This window comes from Solanum tuberosum, unplaced genomic scaffold, assembly GCF_000226075.1.
Source record: "Solanum tuberosum cultivar DM 1-3 516 R44 unplaced genomic scaffold, SolTub_3.0 scf00296, whole genome shotgun sequence".
In the NCBI taxonomy this organism is placed as follows: domain Eukaryota; kingdom Viridiplantae; phylum Streptophyta; class Magnoliopsida; order Solanales; family Solanaceae; genus Solanum; species Solanum tuberosum.
In genome coordinates this window covers 348082-360486 of record NW_006239217.1, presented here as the reverse complement: position 1 = coordinate 360486, position 12405 = coordinate 348082, and the positions used below count along the sequence as shown (strand labels likewise).

General features: G+C 36.1%; 3 protein-coding genes across 5 annotated transcripts in view; 1 reads left to right on the top strand and 2 right to left on the bottom strand.

The window, feature by feature from the left end:
- Positions 1-1314: 1314 nt before the first annotated feature.
- LOC102593524 (glutamate-1-semialdehyde 2,1-aminomutase, chloroplastic) lies at positions 1315-5276 on the top strand. The gene is made up of 3 exons (XM_006359237.2): positions 1315-1635; positions 2997-3170; positions 4047-5276. Exons 1-3 carry the CDS (start codon positions 1432-1434, stop codon positions 5112-5114), a joined length of 1446 nt encoding a protein of 481 aa, XP_006359299.1. The 5' UTR covers positions 1315-1431; the 3' UTR covers positions 5115-5276.
- A 194-nt stretch (positions 5277-5470) lies between these two features.
- On the bottom strand, positions 5471-8226 carry LOC102593186 (WW domain-binding protein 2-like). The gene is made up of 5 exons (XM_006359236.2): positions 8003-8226; positions 7314-7416; positions 6461-6532; positions 5891-6096; positions 5471-5776 (listed from the first exon to the last, which is right to left on the bottom strand). Exons 1-5 carry the CDS (start codon positions 8110-8112, stop codon positions 5680-5682), a joined length of 588 nt encoding a protein of 195 aa, XP_006359298.1. The 5' UTR covers positions 8113-8226; the 3' UTR covers positions 5471-5679.
- A 2633-nt stretch (positions 8227-10859) lies between these two features.
- LOC102592624 (transcription factor TCP7-like) overlaps positions 10860-12405 on the bottom strand; it is a 3376-nt gene continuing 1830 nt past the window's right edge. For 2 of the 3 annotated variants that reach the window (XM_006359234.2, XM_015314355.1), the window contains exon 2: positions 10860-12405. In XM_006359234.2, coding sequence (XP_006359296.1) covers positions 12221-12405 — 185 coding nt within the window. In that variant the 3' untranslated portion in view covers positions 10860-12220. The other variant, XM_006359235.2, reaches the window with a different exon arrangement.

The following is a 12405-nucleotide window of genomic DNA, read 5'->3' as shown; positions in this document are numbered from 1 at the left end:
ATACATAATTTCGGTTCCCTCGGTCTTTGGGGGCTTCGGGTGTTATCTTTTTTTATATGCATTTATTTTTTGCACCATATAATTTTTGGTTTATATTGTTTTTTTTTTCTACCATACTGTTAAATGTTAATATCTCACAAATGATTGTGTTGTACTTCATAATTCAATTATATGTATATAACTTGAAAAAAAATTCTTTTGTCAAAATTTACAGATGGCAGAATTAATAATTTTGAATGAGCCAAAGAAGACGAAGGGTACATAAATATATAATTATTATTTATATATGTCAATTAAATATTTAAACAATGATTATTTTATAACAAATAAATACTTTTATTTTGTAGGTGCAAACTATGAAATTGATAATAATCTACTAGCCATCCTAAGGAAGACATATGTTGATCAAATTTCTCTACAACTATTGCAAAACACCACTCTCCTTCGACGACAAGTTCTCGATATGTATGCATCTGTAAAAAGTGGAGGGTATTATTCCTTAAAAAGAAGGCGGAAGCTTTATGGCATTAAATATTTTGGATGTGCACAAGTACAAGTAGACACTTAAACTTGTATAAAATTGAACAAATAGACGCATTCGTCCTACGTGGCAATTTACATGGTATCCTGCGTGTATTATGTCCCGTAGAACATGTGTGTCTACTTATTACTCAACTTGTGAATGTGTCATTTAACTTGACTTCAGTTGACGTATATGCTCTCGAACTTTGAATGTGCATAAGTAGACACTTAAATTGATATAAAATTGAACAAATAGACACATTCGTCATACGTGGCGTCCTACATGACAATTTTGTGTCTTACCTGGTGTCGTACGTGTATTGTGTCATGTAGAATATATGTGTCTACTTGTTCCTCTATTTGTGCACAGCCAAAATTAGAGGCATACATATCAGTTGAAGCCAAGTTAGATGACACATTTATGTATGTATTATAACAAATAAAAATATCTCTACTGTTACTTAAGAGATCAAAATGCATTTTTTTCTAATAAATGTATTTTCTTTTTCTTTTTAAACAATACATTTTATTCCTAATACCCCTAGTGAAATACCATATAATCTACTAAGCAAACTATCAAGAAAGTGCTCACTACTAGAATTTTTAGTCTTTAGATCACAACAATTACATATATTTTGTATATCTACTATAAAAATGTATTTATATAATTTTTACAATAAAAAGGGCCAGAACAACTACATTAGGTTAATATTCCCTATAAAAAATCACTTCTAATTTACAAAAAATAAAATAAAATTGTTGCTTTCTTAAGATTTCCCTATCTAGTTTCCTTATCTTCATCATAAGTCAAGACAAGGCCACTTTAAAACTCAAAAAATTTAGAAGAAAACCCATTGCAGCACCAATTCAAGAATACTCAAAGAGAGAGAAGAGGAAGAGTTGGTAACAATGGCTGCTGTAAATGGTGTAGGACTTTCATGGCCATCAAAATTGACCAAAACTCAAACACCCAAATGGGGTTTTTCTCCATCTCACCGTCGATGCAACCCATCTTCTTCTTCGGCTGCAACCATTAGAATGACAGCCTCAGTTGATGAAAAGAAGAAAACTTTCACACTTGAGAAGTCTGAAGAAGCTTTCAGCAAAGCCAAGGTAATCAAAATTCAGTTTTTTTTGGCTCTGTGTTCTTCATACAATTCAATTTGGTAATGTTATTCAGTACTCATTAGACAAAAAGATGTAAGGTTCAAAAATCCATAAACTTAAAATCCTGGATCCATCTCATCTTCTAGATAAGGTGGTGATAAGATTCAAGATTATGGATATTGTTCAGTGTTTATTCTTTGATTTGAACTGTATTGGGTCAAGATTTGATTTTTCCTGCTAATATTGTTGGTAAAATTGGAGGGGAGCTGTCATGTGACCAGGAGGTCATGGGTTCGAGCTGTGGGAACAGCCTTTTGCAGAAATGCAGGGTAAGGCTGCGTACAATAGACCCTTGTGGTCCGGCCCTTCCACCCCAAGCATAGTGGGAGCTTAAAATTGCTAGCTTTAAGATATTTGGGTTGGGTGAAGAGAGGAAGAAGGAGATGTTGATTTGATAAAGTTGGTGTTAGGTGTGCAAACAAAGTCTTAGCTCAAAAGAAAGTGAAAGACTTTGTAGTGATATTGTTAATAGTATGAGGCTTTTTTTGGAGAAAACCGTGTGGGTTTGGTCTTAGTCCAAAGTGGACAATACCGCACCATGTTAAAAGTATCTTTGGGTTGTTTTAGCCTAACAGTTGGTTCGCCTGCCAAATTGGCATCTGCTGATGAATTGATGTAAAACCAGTGCTATCTGATCTGACATACGGTCTAGTTGTCCTCCCATATAAGTTAGTATAGCTTAACTGTGATCTATTTGTGACTTCATGAGAACCTTGAGTATGTTTTATATGTAAGTTGTGCTGGAAAGGCGCAATTTATATCACTGTTTCAATTTCACGAAATCGTAGGTGGTTTGACTACAAAGAGGAGATCTATTGAGGAATCTGATAATGTAGCAAAATTTCTGCAGCAAAATATGTTTCTTTGCTTTAGTCGGTTTCGTTTCCCTTTATATATTCTTTTGTTTCTTGTGCATCTTTTGATGTGACTTACTGAGATTGGAACCTATAAGGGGAAAATGCTGAAACCTATCACATTTTCTAGATGGGGTAAAAGGTTAGAAAAATGGCGCTTGAGGAAGAACAAATTGTACAACATTTTGTCCTTAGTTGAAAAGGGACTTGCACTTTGAACCTGAAAATACAGTTCAACTAATTTTTCAGTTATGTGGTGTAAGCCTTCAATCTACAAAGGTACACTTGATTCATGTTATTCTTCTTGTGTTGTGCTCAAAATCTCTATACATTAGTCTCTTGCAGCATAATACTCCCGAAAGCAAAGGAGGAGGAAAGGTTCAATCAATTTTATTGATCCTTAGTCCTTACGAGTTCTTTCATTGATTTCATCTCGTGTTTTACTCTTGGTAGGAGTTGATGCCAGGAGGTGTAAATTCCCCTGTCCGTGCTTTCAAGTCGGTTGGCGGACAACCTATCATTATTGACTCTGTGAAGGGCTCTCGTATGCGGGACATAGATGGTAACGAGTACATTGACTATGTCGGATCATGGGGACCAGCTATAATTGGTCATGCAGATGATGAGGTTTAGTTCTCTACTCTCAACTCTATGTTAAGCTTGAAATTTCATTAGCCACTGTGCATTTATTTGGCCTGGCTTGTTTGTAATAAGTTATTACTGCAACTACATGCTTTGTATTTGGTAACATGTTTCAGAAACTCCATCTTAAAGCTGCTTATTGTCTTTGCTCTCATTACAGGTTCGGAAAGTTTTTTGTATTATGGAAGAACCATTGATATACTTTGGCCTTAGATGACTATTTATGACTACGAAGAACATATGGTTTAAGTTTTTTCTTTTACTGGGATGTGAACCTGACACCTCATGGTTCTTAACCCATTTGTTGACCACTAGGCCACACCCTTAGGTGCTTCTTTTGTTCTCTTTCTTAAATAGAAATTGGTATTTGACGTCCGTCTTGTAGAAGGTTCCCGTGATAAAGTGTATAAATCAGTATTATTAAAAGTTGACTGATGAGCATTTTTTAACTGGGAACGATTTGGTTGGAGGTTGAGTGAACTGTGTAGCTTATTGGATGGATGAAGTGAAAACTCAAGTAGAACATGTCTACTTAGTAGACCTAGGTGGGAATGTCTAAATGGTTCATCCACTTGTTTCTCCTTCTTCTTTCTGAGGAAGAAGAAGATCCAATAGGTCAATTGGATTCTCTTGAGTTCAGCTTTAAGAACTATTGCGCAAGACACCTCAAAATCTTCTATTCCCCTCTGTCTTATTATGCTGTACAATAGGAAACATAGTTGATTGAAAGTGTCAGTACTGTAGGTGGGGAGAGTCCTTGTTGGCGTGGAAGGTTTAGGCACGAACACAAGAGAGGGAAAGTTTTTAATGCTTTTTCCATTGTTTTTGAGGCAATAATCTTGGTATGACCTTTCCCTGCAGGTGCTAGCAGCATTGGCTGAAACAATGAAGAAAGGAACGAGTTTCGGTGCTCCATGTCTCCTTGAAAATACACTGGCAGAGATGGTTATTTCAGCTGTTCCAAGCATAGAAATGGTTCGATTTGTCAACTCTGGTACAGAAGCATGTATGGGAGTACTACGGCTGGCTCGTGCTTTTACTTGCCGTACTAAGATCATCAAATTTGAGGGTTGTTACCATGGTCATGCTGATCCATTTCTTGTTAAAGCAGGCAGTGGCGTTGCCACCCTCGGTCTCCCTGACTCCCCGGGAGTTCCGAAGGCAGCTACTATCGATACTCTGACCGCACCTTACAATGACATTTCTGCTGTTGAGAGCCTCTTTGAGGAGCACAAAGGAGAGATTGCCGCTGTAATTCTCGAGCCTGTAGTTGGAAATGCTGGTTTCATCCCACCCAAGCTAGAATTTCTTGCTGCCATTCGCAAGATCACCAAAGAGAATGACGCACTTCTTATTTTCGATGAAGTTATGACTGGATTTAGATTGGCATATGGTGGAGCTCAAGAGTATTTTGGAATAACTCCAGATTTGACGACACTTGGGAAGATTATTGGCGGTGGCTTGCCAGTAGGCGCATACGGAGGAAGACGGGATATAATGGAGATGGTAGCACCTGCAGGACCAATGTATCAAGCTGGCACCCTAAGTGGAAACCCATTGGCCATGACTGCTGGAATTCACACGCTTAAGCGGTTACAGGGACAGGGAACATACGAACACTTGGACAAGATCACAGGCGAACTTACACAAGGAATCTTGGATGCTGGAAAGAAGACCGGTCATGCAATGTGTGGTGGGTTCATAAGGGGGATGTTTGGCTTCTTCTTCGCAGATGGTCCCGTCTATAACTTTTCGGATGCTAAGAAGAGTGATACAGAAAAATTTGGCAGATTCTATAGGGGGATGCTGGAGGAAGGTGTTTACTTTGCACCATCACAGTTTGAGGCTGGATTTACCAGCTTAGCACACACTCCAGAGGATATTCAAAGGACTATAGCTGCAGCTGAAAAAGTTTTGAAGCAAATTTAACCACTAGACTTCTTTTTGTATGCTAGATGGAGAGATTTTCCTTTTTAAGTTTTTGTTGTGTTGAATAAAAGTTAATTTGTAATGACAAGTTTTGTAGCATATTGTTTATTCAGAAACATGCTGCACCATTTCACCTCCTTTATTTAAAGCAGTTTTTGGTCACTTGAGTACATCTGTATTATATATTGAGAAGAGTTGTCTTGGAGCAACAGTCAAATTGTCTCCGTGTGATATAAGTCACGCGTTCAATCCGTGGAAAACTGAAAATAATCACTAATGTTTGTATTAGAATAGACCATCTATATCATATCCTTAGGGGTGCGGTCCTTTCTTACCCTTCATATGATATATCGAGATAAATGTACCATGAAATACTATATTATAACCTCTGTAACTTGAAGAAAATATATACCAGCTGCATATACTACATATACACATGCAAGCCCATTTTCTTCTAGTTTGTTTATATATTTATATAGAATCAAAGCAATCAACCAGAGAAAAGTACATCAGAAAATGAACAATTCACAATTCAGGTAACATTGAACAAGAAGTATATTGAGTTTTAAGCAGGTTGTGATTGGTACGAACGACGCCTAAGTTGTGACTCTGGAGTAGGCTGCTGCAAGAAGATTTTCGTTGGATCATTGGGATCAACATAACTGCAAAATCGACAAACACAAATAAGAATTCAGTAAAACCAGTTAGCATATTGAGGGGGGAAAAGGATCTTTAACAATTGTCGTTGTAAAAAGGAGAAAGCAACGTTGACATACGCATGTCTAATCATCTCATCAACTGGAGTTTGTGCAGCTTGGAGAGGATCCACCCGTGGCTCTGCCCCAGACTGTTGCTGAGCTCGTCTCACAGAGGCGATTAAATTGAAAAATAATGGGACGAAAGTCCCACAACCACCATCCTTGAACAAAATCTTGAATGTATGTGTGGAGTACAAGGCCCTGTTTTCATTATCCGGAACAACCTGAACATAGCCAGAATCGGTTATCTAATGTGGCGCGCACATAATCCAGTGTTTTCAAAAGCGAAAAGCTCTGAGGTTCATTGGGGCTATAACCGCAGATAAGTGTGGGCTTTAACGTAAAGCACTAATGGAGAAGATAACAAATATGTATGTATAGTCCTAGACAAATAATTATAATTATGAATAACAAATATAAGGAGAGAAATTTAGTATTTAGTGTCATTGACAAGGTGCTCGAGCCTTGATGACGGCACTAATGTGCCAGCTAAGCTCAACATACTTTGCGCCTTGCTTCACCCTTAAGTGTGCTTAAAGCGCACCTTAGACAACATTGATTACATCCGAAAATAGTAATTCAACTTACCGGATCTACAAGTCCAGAGATGTTGTTACAGTGGAATACTGGTTGCTTAAATTTTTCATCAGAAACAAAAAGCTGCAGAATGAAGGAAAAAAAAAACTTTGTCAAAGCAAATGTAGCTTACATTTCTCATTTTGTTACTTCTTACTCAGCAAAGTCACCAACTAATACCAGATTATTTCTCTGAACGAAGACTTAAACAGATAAACACGAATTCATGTCATGCATCTTAACACATATTGGAACAATATATGCCATAACATGCTTCCTAGCAGATACATCTAGCAATGTCATGCTTAATTACAAATCAGATATAAATCATGTTGTGATACAGTGGAATTAACATGTCAAAGCTTTAGAAACGAACAGTACAGTTTCATAGGAGAAGGATCGTATTGGACCAAAGTAATATATATGCTCTAATACACGCCATTCTGAATTGCACATAGTAAAATACAAAGTCTTTCTAAAGGGTATTTCAAAGAGAGAACAACAAAACTACAGGATTCAGAAACATATCATAAGCAAAATTTTGTCCAGCCTGAAAAGAAGCAACAAAAGAAATATCATTATACTTGGATCGCCATTCTGAATTGCACATTATGCATATGTTGGTCTAGTTACAGCAGATTTTCAACGAGCGCCATAATAACTTGTTAATATTATAGTAAGAGTAACAAAAGAGAGTTTTCGCAACTTTCTTCTCTGATCCACAGAAAAACTATATCAGTCATGAGTGAATAGAGTTGGTTAAAAAAATGACTTGAACACGGAGCTGGAATCCAATAGATGACCCTGTTAGCATGTGGTGTTTGCAAAATCAGAGGACGGTAAAAGACGTACAAGTATTACATACCAAAGGCATGTCAAAAGCAATGAAATCCACAGGCATCTTTGCAACAAAGACCATCCGAATATTCGACAAGTAGATTGTCCCTCTTGTTCTTGTTTTTCCTACACTGATAACAAACAGTCGCATTAACACAGCGTCATGAACTAATAAAACTTAAAAGAAAAAAGACTGAAGACAATGCAAGAATTATGTGTTGAAAACAGGGTGAAAGGAACTCAAAAAGCCCCCATCCACCTAGCATCGGAGCCAAGATTTTCATTAAGGGATTCAAAATATGAAAAAAAGTAAACACACAGAAAAGTCGAACATGTTCAATATCTGCTATATATACCCACAAAATAATTTTAACCATATATAAACAGTGTAATTTTCTATCAAAAGGGGACCATATTAGCTCCGCCCCTGCTGCCACCTTCCCTTCTCATAGTATTTGCGTAAATTATACATAAATATTTTTAGAATAACATTTTTTTTTAGCTTATACACGAAACACAGAGGGTAGGCAGGGTTCACAAATTACACCATATAGATAAGGTATTCACATATATTACTATAAAATTTGAATATTGAGGGGATAAAATTTCATCTGGCGGTTTCAAGTTCAAATATTAAGCACTTTTTTTTCGAATCCCTAAATGAAAATTTTGAATCCGCTACTTAGGCGGAGATAACAAACAATAAGAAAAACTTACCCAGGGATTTTGTCGACCTCAAACTCAACACCATGTCTAGACAGGACGAACAATTCATTGAGGAAAGGAATTGGCATTCCATTAGCAAATAATTGAGGATTCACTGCCATTTTTATTTTCTGTTTTCTGATCGGAAAAAAAGGGTTGTTTTGGAATTTGGAATTTGCTTTTGAAAATTGTTGTTTTTCTACGCGGAAACTTAGGAGGTACGCTAAGATTGCCTATGAAATTTTAGGGTTAATTTTAAAGTCAGTCAAAATAAATAAATAAATATAATTTACTAAATTATTTCTATTTATTATGAATTACTAAAGCGACAATTATTTTGATACTGAAAATGTGATAGTTATTAGACATTGTTTTAGCGGATAAAATATTACTATTGGCATTTGATAGAGCTGAAATTCTATAGAGTAAGATTTATGTACATAAAATCCTTTCTAAATCTTATTTATTGAATTACACTGTACACGATATTGTTGTTGATATTCACATCTAACTCAAGGAATACATGGCATGTATCCTTAGTTACATTTTTATCACAAAATTATATTTTTTGGTTCTATATTACAGTAGATGTTTTTATCTTGGACATATAACGTAAAGAAATCGCTCATCTATGAGAACCAAACGACTCCTTATATTCTGCCCTTTTTTTAATGTGGTCGCTTGCATCGTATAGATGGCCATAATAACAATTGCTTGTTTGGCCAAGCTTTTAGTGAACATAAAGGCGTTTTTTGGAAGAAGAAAGAACACAAAACTGATGATATAGAATCAAATATAATTACAATGATAACAAAGGAGACAACTTGAAGTCATGTAGAAGAAACATATAGATACCAATCAATCAAGTGAACCTAAGAAGCTTGTAATAGTAACATCTTTACAAATGTTGCAAGTATTTTAACATACTATGAACCTAAAAATTTGAAGTTTATTTCTAAAAAAATTAAGGAAGTTGCAGATGTATACACTAGTTTACAAAATATAACTGAAATAAATGTGACATATACACTATTAAGTATTTATGTTGTGTATAAGTAGTATATGATATTTAGTAAAGTATACACGACTTATACATTGTTCGTATTTTATAATCTAGTTGATCGAAGTGTTTAGGCGTCGTAATTATCCCTAAGAAAGGGATATATACATATTCCTCAGATAATTCCTCCTCTGTGGCTGAGGAAAAAATTATGTTCCAAGAAACCAATGAACTATTGTAGTGAGGCAGAATTGAATAAGAAAGGAAGCAGGTGCATGCAGGCAGTGGCGTAGCCACATGGTGGTCTCCAATTGGACACCCTTCGTCGGAAAAAAATACAGTATATTCAAGTAAAATGATTAAATAATATATTTTGGACACCCTTAACATAACAAGTTGTTATAGCCCAGTGGTTTCCCCTCCTTGGAACGAGGAAGTGCTCGTATGTTCGAATCTCACTAGTTCTACTTTTTGAAAAAGAGTTTTTGTTGTGCTATTTATGGACACACTTTGTGAAATTCCTGGCTCCGCCACTGCATGCAGGGTACGTGGAAGGGCCGCACCTGAAGCAAGCATCAGTGGTTGATTCCACCATAGCTCAAACAATGACTAAGAACTTACGCAAAACTTAACTATTGGTCCAAGGCTTCCCTTCTGAGGAGAAATGAATAACGAGTAAGCATTCAAGTACAACATCAAGTGTTTAAAATAATACAGAAAGTTGTTAGGAGACAAAAAGGCAGTCTTCACACAGAGTTGAGAAATAAAAGCTCCATTGTTTCTTAATAAAACTGTTCTCAAGAAGTTGTTAGTTCTTGAGCATGCTTTATGTTGTTCCCTGGAAATCTCTCCTTCAAAAAAGTAACTATTTATGAGACAAATAGACATAATCAAGGCAACCAAGGCTCAACTATGATCGATACTGATAGTATATACAATCTTATTCTCCTGGAAAGAGAAAATTGTTCTGCTAATTTAGACTACAAATTATGTGTTCATTTCACAACTGAACTGAAATTCCATATGTGATAATCGTTAGGGAACACCATATTAGCAAGAGTCTATGTTTTGCTCAGACTCACCAAAAATATTGTTGCATTGGTGTCAGATCCTACAAAAGTTCATTACTCTTTTAGGATCTAACACGCACCCATCAACATTTTTGAAGAGTCTGAGCAATAGAGGCAAGAGTAACACATTGAGAACATAGACATCTTCAAGTAGTTGGCACCCATGGTTCGCGTCTTAAACTTGACTTATCCCAAAATTTAATGAGATCATTAAACAAGCAGGTTCATAGAGTGGATGCCACCCAATATTAGACAAACTATCTGTCTAATATTGCGGAAATGGCATGTTTATTGTCTATTCCCGTGATTGAAACAGATATTTTCATAGGAATATGAACAGAAACAGATACAGCAAGATTAACACGAGAGAAGACGACTAATATGATAAATAGGCATGCTGAAAACAATAACATTACCTTCCAGTGTATATCAATTGTGTCATAAAGTGGGAAGCAAATAGAAAATCAACCAAAGCATTAAGACTTCAGATTCAACAAAGTTTGTAGTCTTGCACCACTTGCTACTCTGGATGGTTACTATAGATGAAATTAATGCAGAAAGAAAATCAGCCAGCTCTAGAGAACATATTTGCTGAACGGCTCGTAAAAAAATAGTATAAACACAGGAAATTTTAGTTTAAATCTAATAAAACTTCAGCAACTCAAGAAATAAGTGAAGTTCGAAAAAAACCAGTAGAGTCACTCTTTTTAGTAATTGTATCTTTGTTTGAAAAGGTAAATGCAGGTAACAAAGCAAGACATTGCCCTATATTAGAGAACCAATCTACATTGAAACATTTGGGGGGGGCTGCAAATCTCCAAGACATACATAAACCTTCTTGCTTTCCAAACAGGATAGCTAGCAAGACGTTCCTAGATCATTGTCAGCTTGAAATAAGACTAAGCAGATGTCACAAAATCGTTTTGTTTCTTGCTTTCTAAGGTCAGATCTGATAAGTTGTCTATATGCCTTATATTCTAAACTTAGGAGATTATAAAAGAATCACAAGTAAAGCTCAAAGAATTTAACCACATCTTACCTAATCTGATGCAAAATTAAAGCTGAAAGGTATCGTTAATCTCAGATGCTGCAGAGCAGAATCCTCCCAGATGCTGCAGTGTTAATTCCTTCCTCCTCCAAGTTGAAGCAGCACATGATAGAATACGGCATCATGTCATCCATAAATGTATGATATACTATAACATTTTTAACAACTACAGTTTAATCTTCTGAGTACTACTGAGGAACTTATATAGCATGAAGATCATTAACGTAAATAATCATCAAATACTCTTCTGTTGAAACTTGAGCTGTTCCATTTTGAATCTCTGGTACACATCACACACTTATACATAGAATAGACATCAAGCTGCAGCAAAATTATCTGATCCATAACCAATCTAAGAAAGCTTGAGTATAGAAATTTAGAGTTCTATCCTCCTTATATGTTCGGCTCCACAGCATTTCACATGATTCAACTTCAAACTGTCCCATGCATTAGTTGATCAGTCGACAGGTGAATCCAGATATGCAATAAATAAATACTTCATTTTATCCAGTATGGTGGCAACTCAATCACTGAGATGTCGAAAACATCTAATTATAGCACCCATTCAAGATAACACAATGTAAGTTCAGTAATAAATTAAAGTCCATAGCACTCTTTTGAGTAGGAAAGTTTAAGCTCACAACTGATATAGTTTCAACAAATTACAGAATTAAATTCAACGGAAACCTCCACGGTTTCCTTACAAAATATTCATGTGGAACTACAGGTTTTCATAGTCCACACTGATCCCCTATTATCTCTTGTTACAAAGTGATCAAAGCAGCTTATTATGAGGTCTGCAAACAACAGAACAAACCCACCAAATTCATCACAAGCAACAACTTCCCCTGATGCTTGTGTTTCGTGTTATCGTCCCACAGCTTACAACACCAAAACTCGGTGAACGTAAACTCTTGACAAATGAGATAAAGCAAACAAACCTAATCCTAGCAATAATTCATGAAATTGAACAAACCCCTAGTTCATTTCTCACTCACTAGAACCTAGCAACAAATTTCTCATCTAACACAATCAAGAACATTAAAACACATTTATACGATATATTAACAACAACAATAACAATATCAATAACAATAATAATATTCATATCTTCAGCGTCCGTCGTCGTCTCTTCTCCCGGAAGAAGGCTGTGGAGGACCTGATAGAGAAGCTAGCAAATTGAGATGCCCTTGAGTCATTGGTAAGTAATTTCCAACTCTAGCAGCTGAAGCCTCTCCCATCTGCTGCTGAAAGAATCTAGAACTCTGCGAACTTAACGCCGCCGCGGCCGCAGCTG

What these genes read in the sequence shown, in the direction of transcription:
- LOC102593524 (XM_006359237.2), top strand. Translation starts at nt 1,432, where the DNA reads ATGGCTGCTGTAAATGGTGTAGGACTTTCATGGCCATCAAAATTGACC. An exon ending in AAGCTTTCAGCAAAGCCAAG is followed by an intron (nt 1,636 to 2,996) that starts GTAATCAAAATT and finishes TACTCTTGGTAG; the next exon opens with GAGTTGATGCCAGGAGGTGT. An exon ending in TTGGTCATGCAGATGATGAG is followed by an intron (nt 3,171 to 4,046) that starts GTTTAGTTCTCT and finishes CTTTCCCTGCAG; the next exon opens with GTGCTAGCAGCATTGGCTGA.
- LOC102593186 (XM_006359236.2), bottom strand. Translation starts at nt 8,112, where the DNA reads ATGGCAGTGAATCCTCAATTATTTGCTAATGGAATGCCAATTCCTTTC. An exon ending in TTGCTTTTGACATGCCTTTG is followed by an intron (nt 6,533 to 7,313) that starts GTATGTAATACT and finishes TTCATTCTGCAG; the next exon opens with CTTTTTGTTTCTGATGAAAA. An exon ending in TCTCTGGACTTGTAGATCCG is followed by an intron (nt 6,097 to 6,460) that starts GTAAGTTGAATT and finishes GGCTATGTTCAG; the next exon opens with GTTGTTCCGGATAATGAAAA.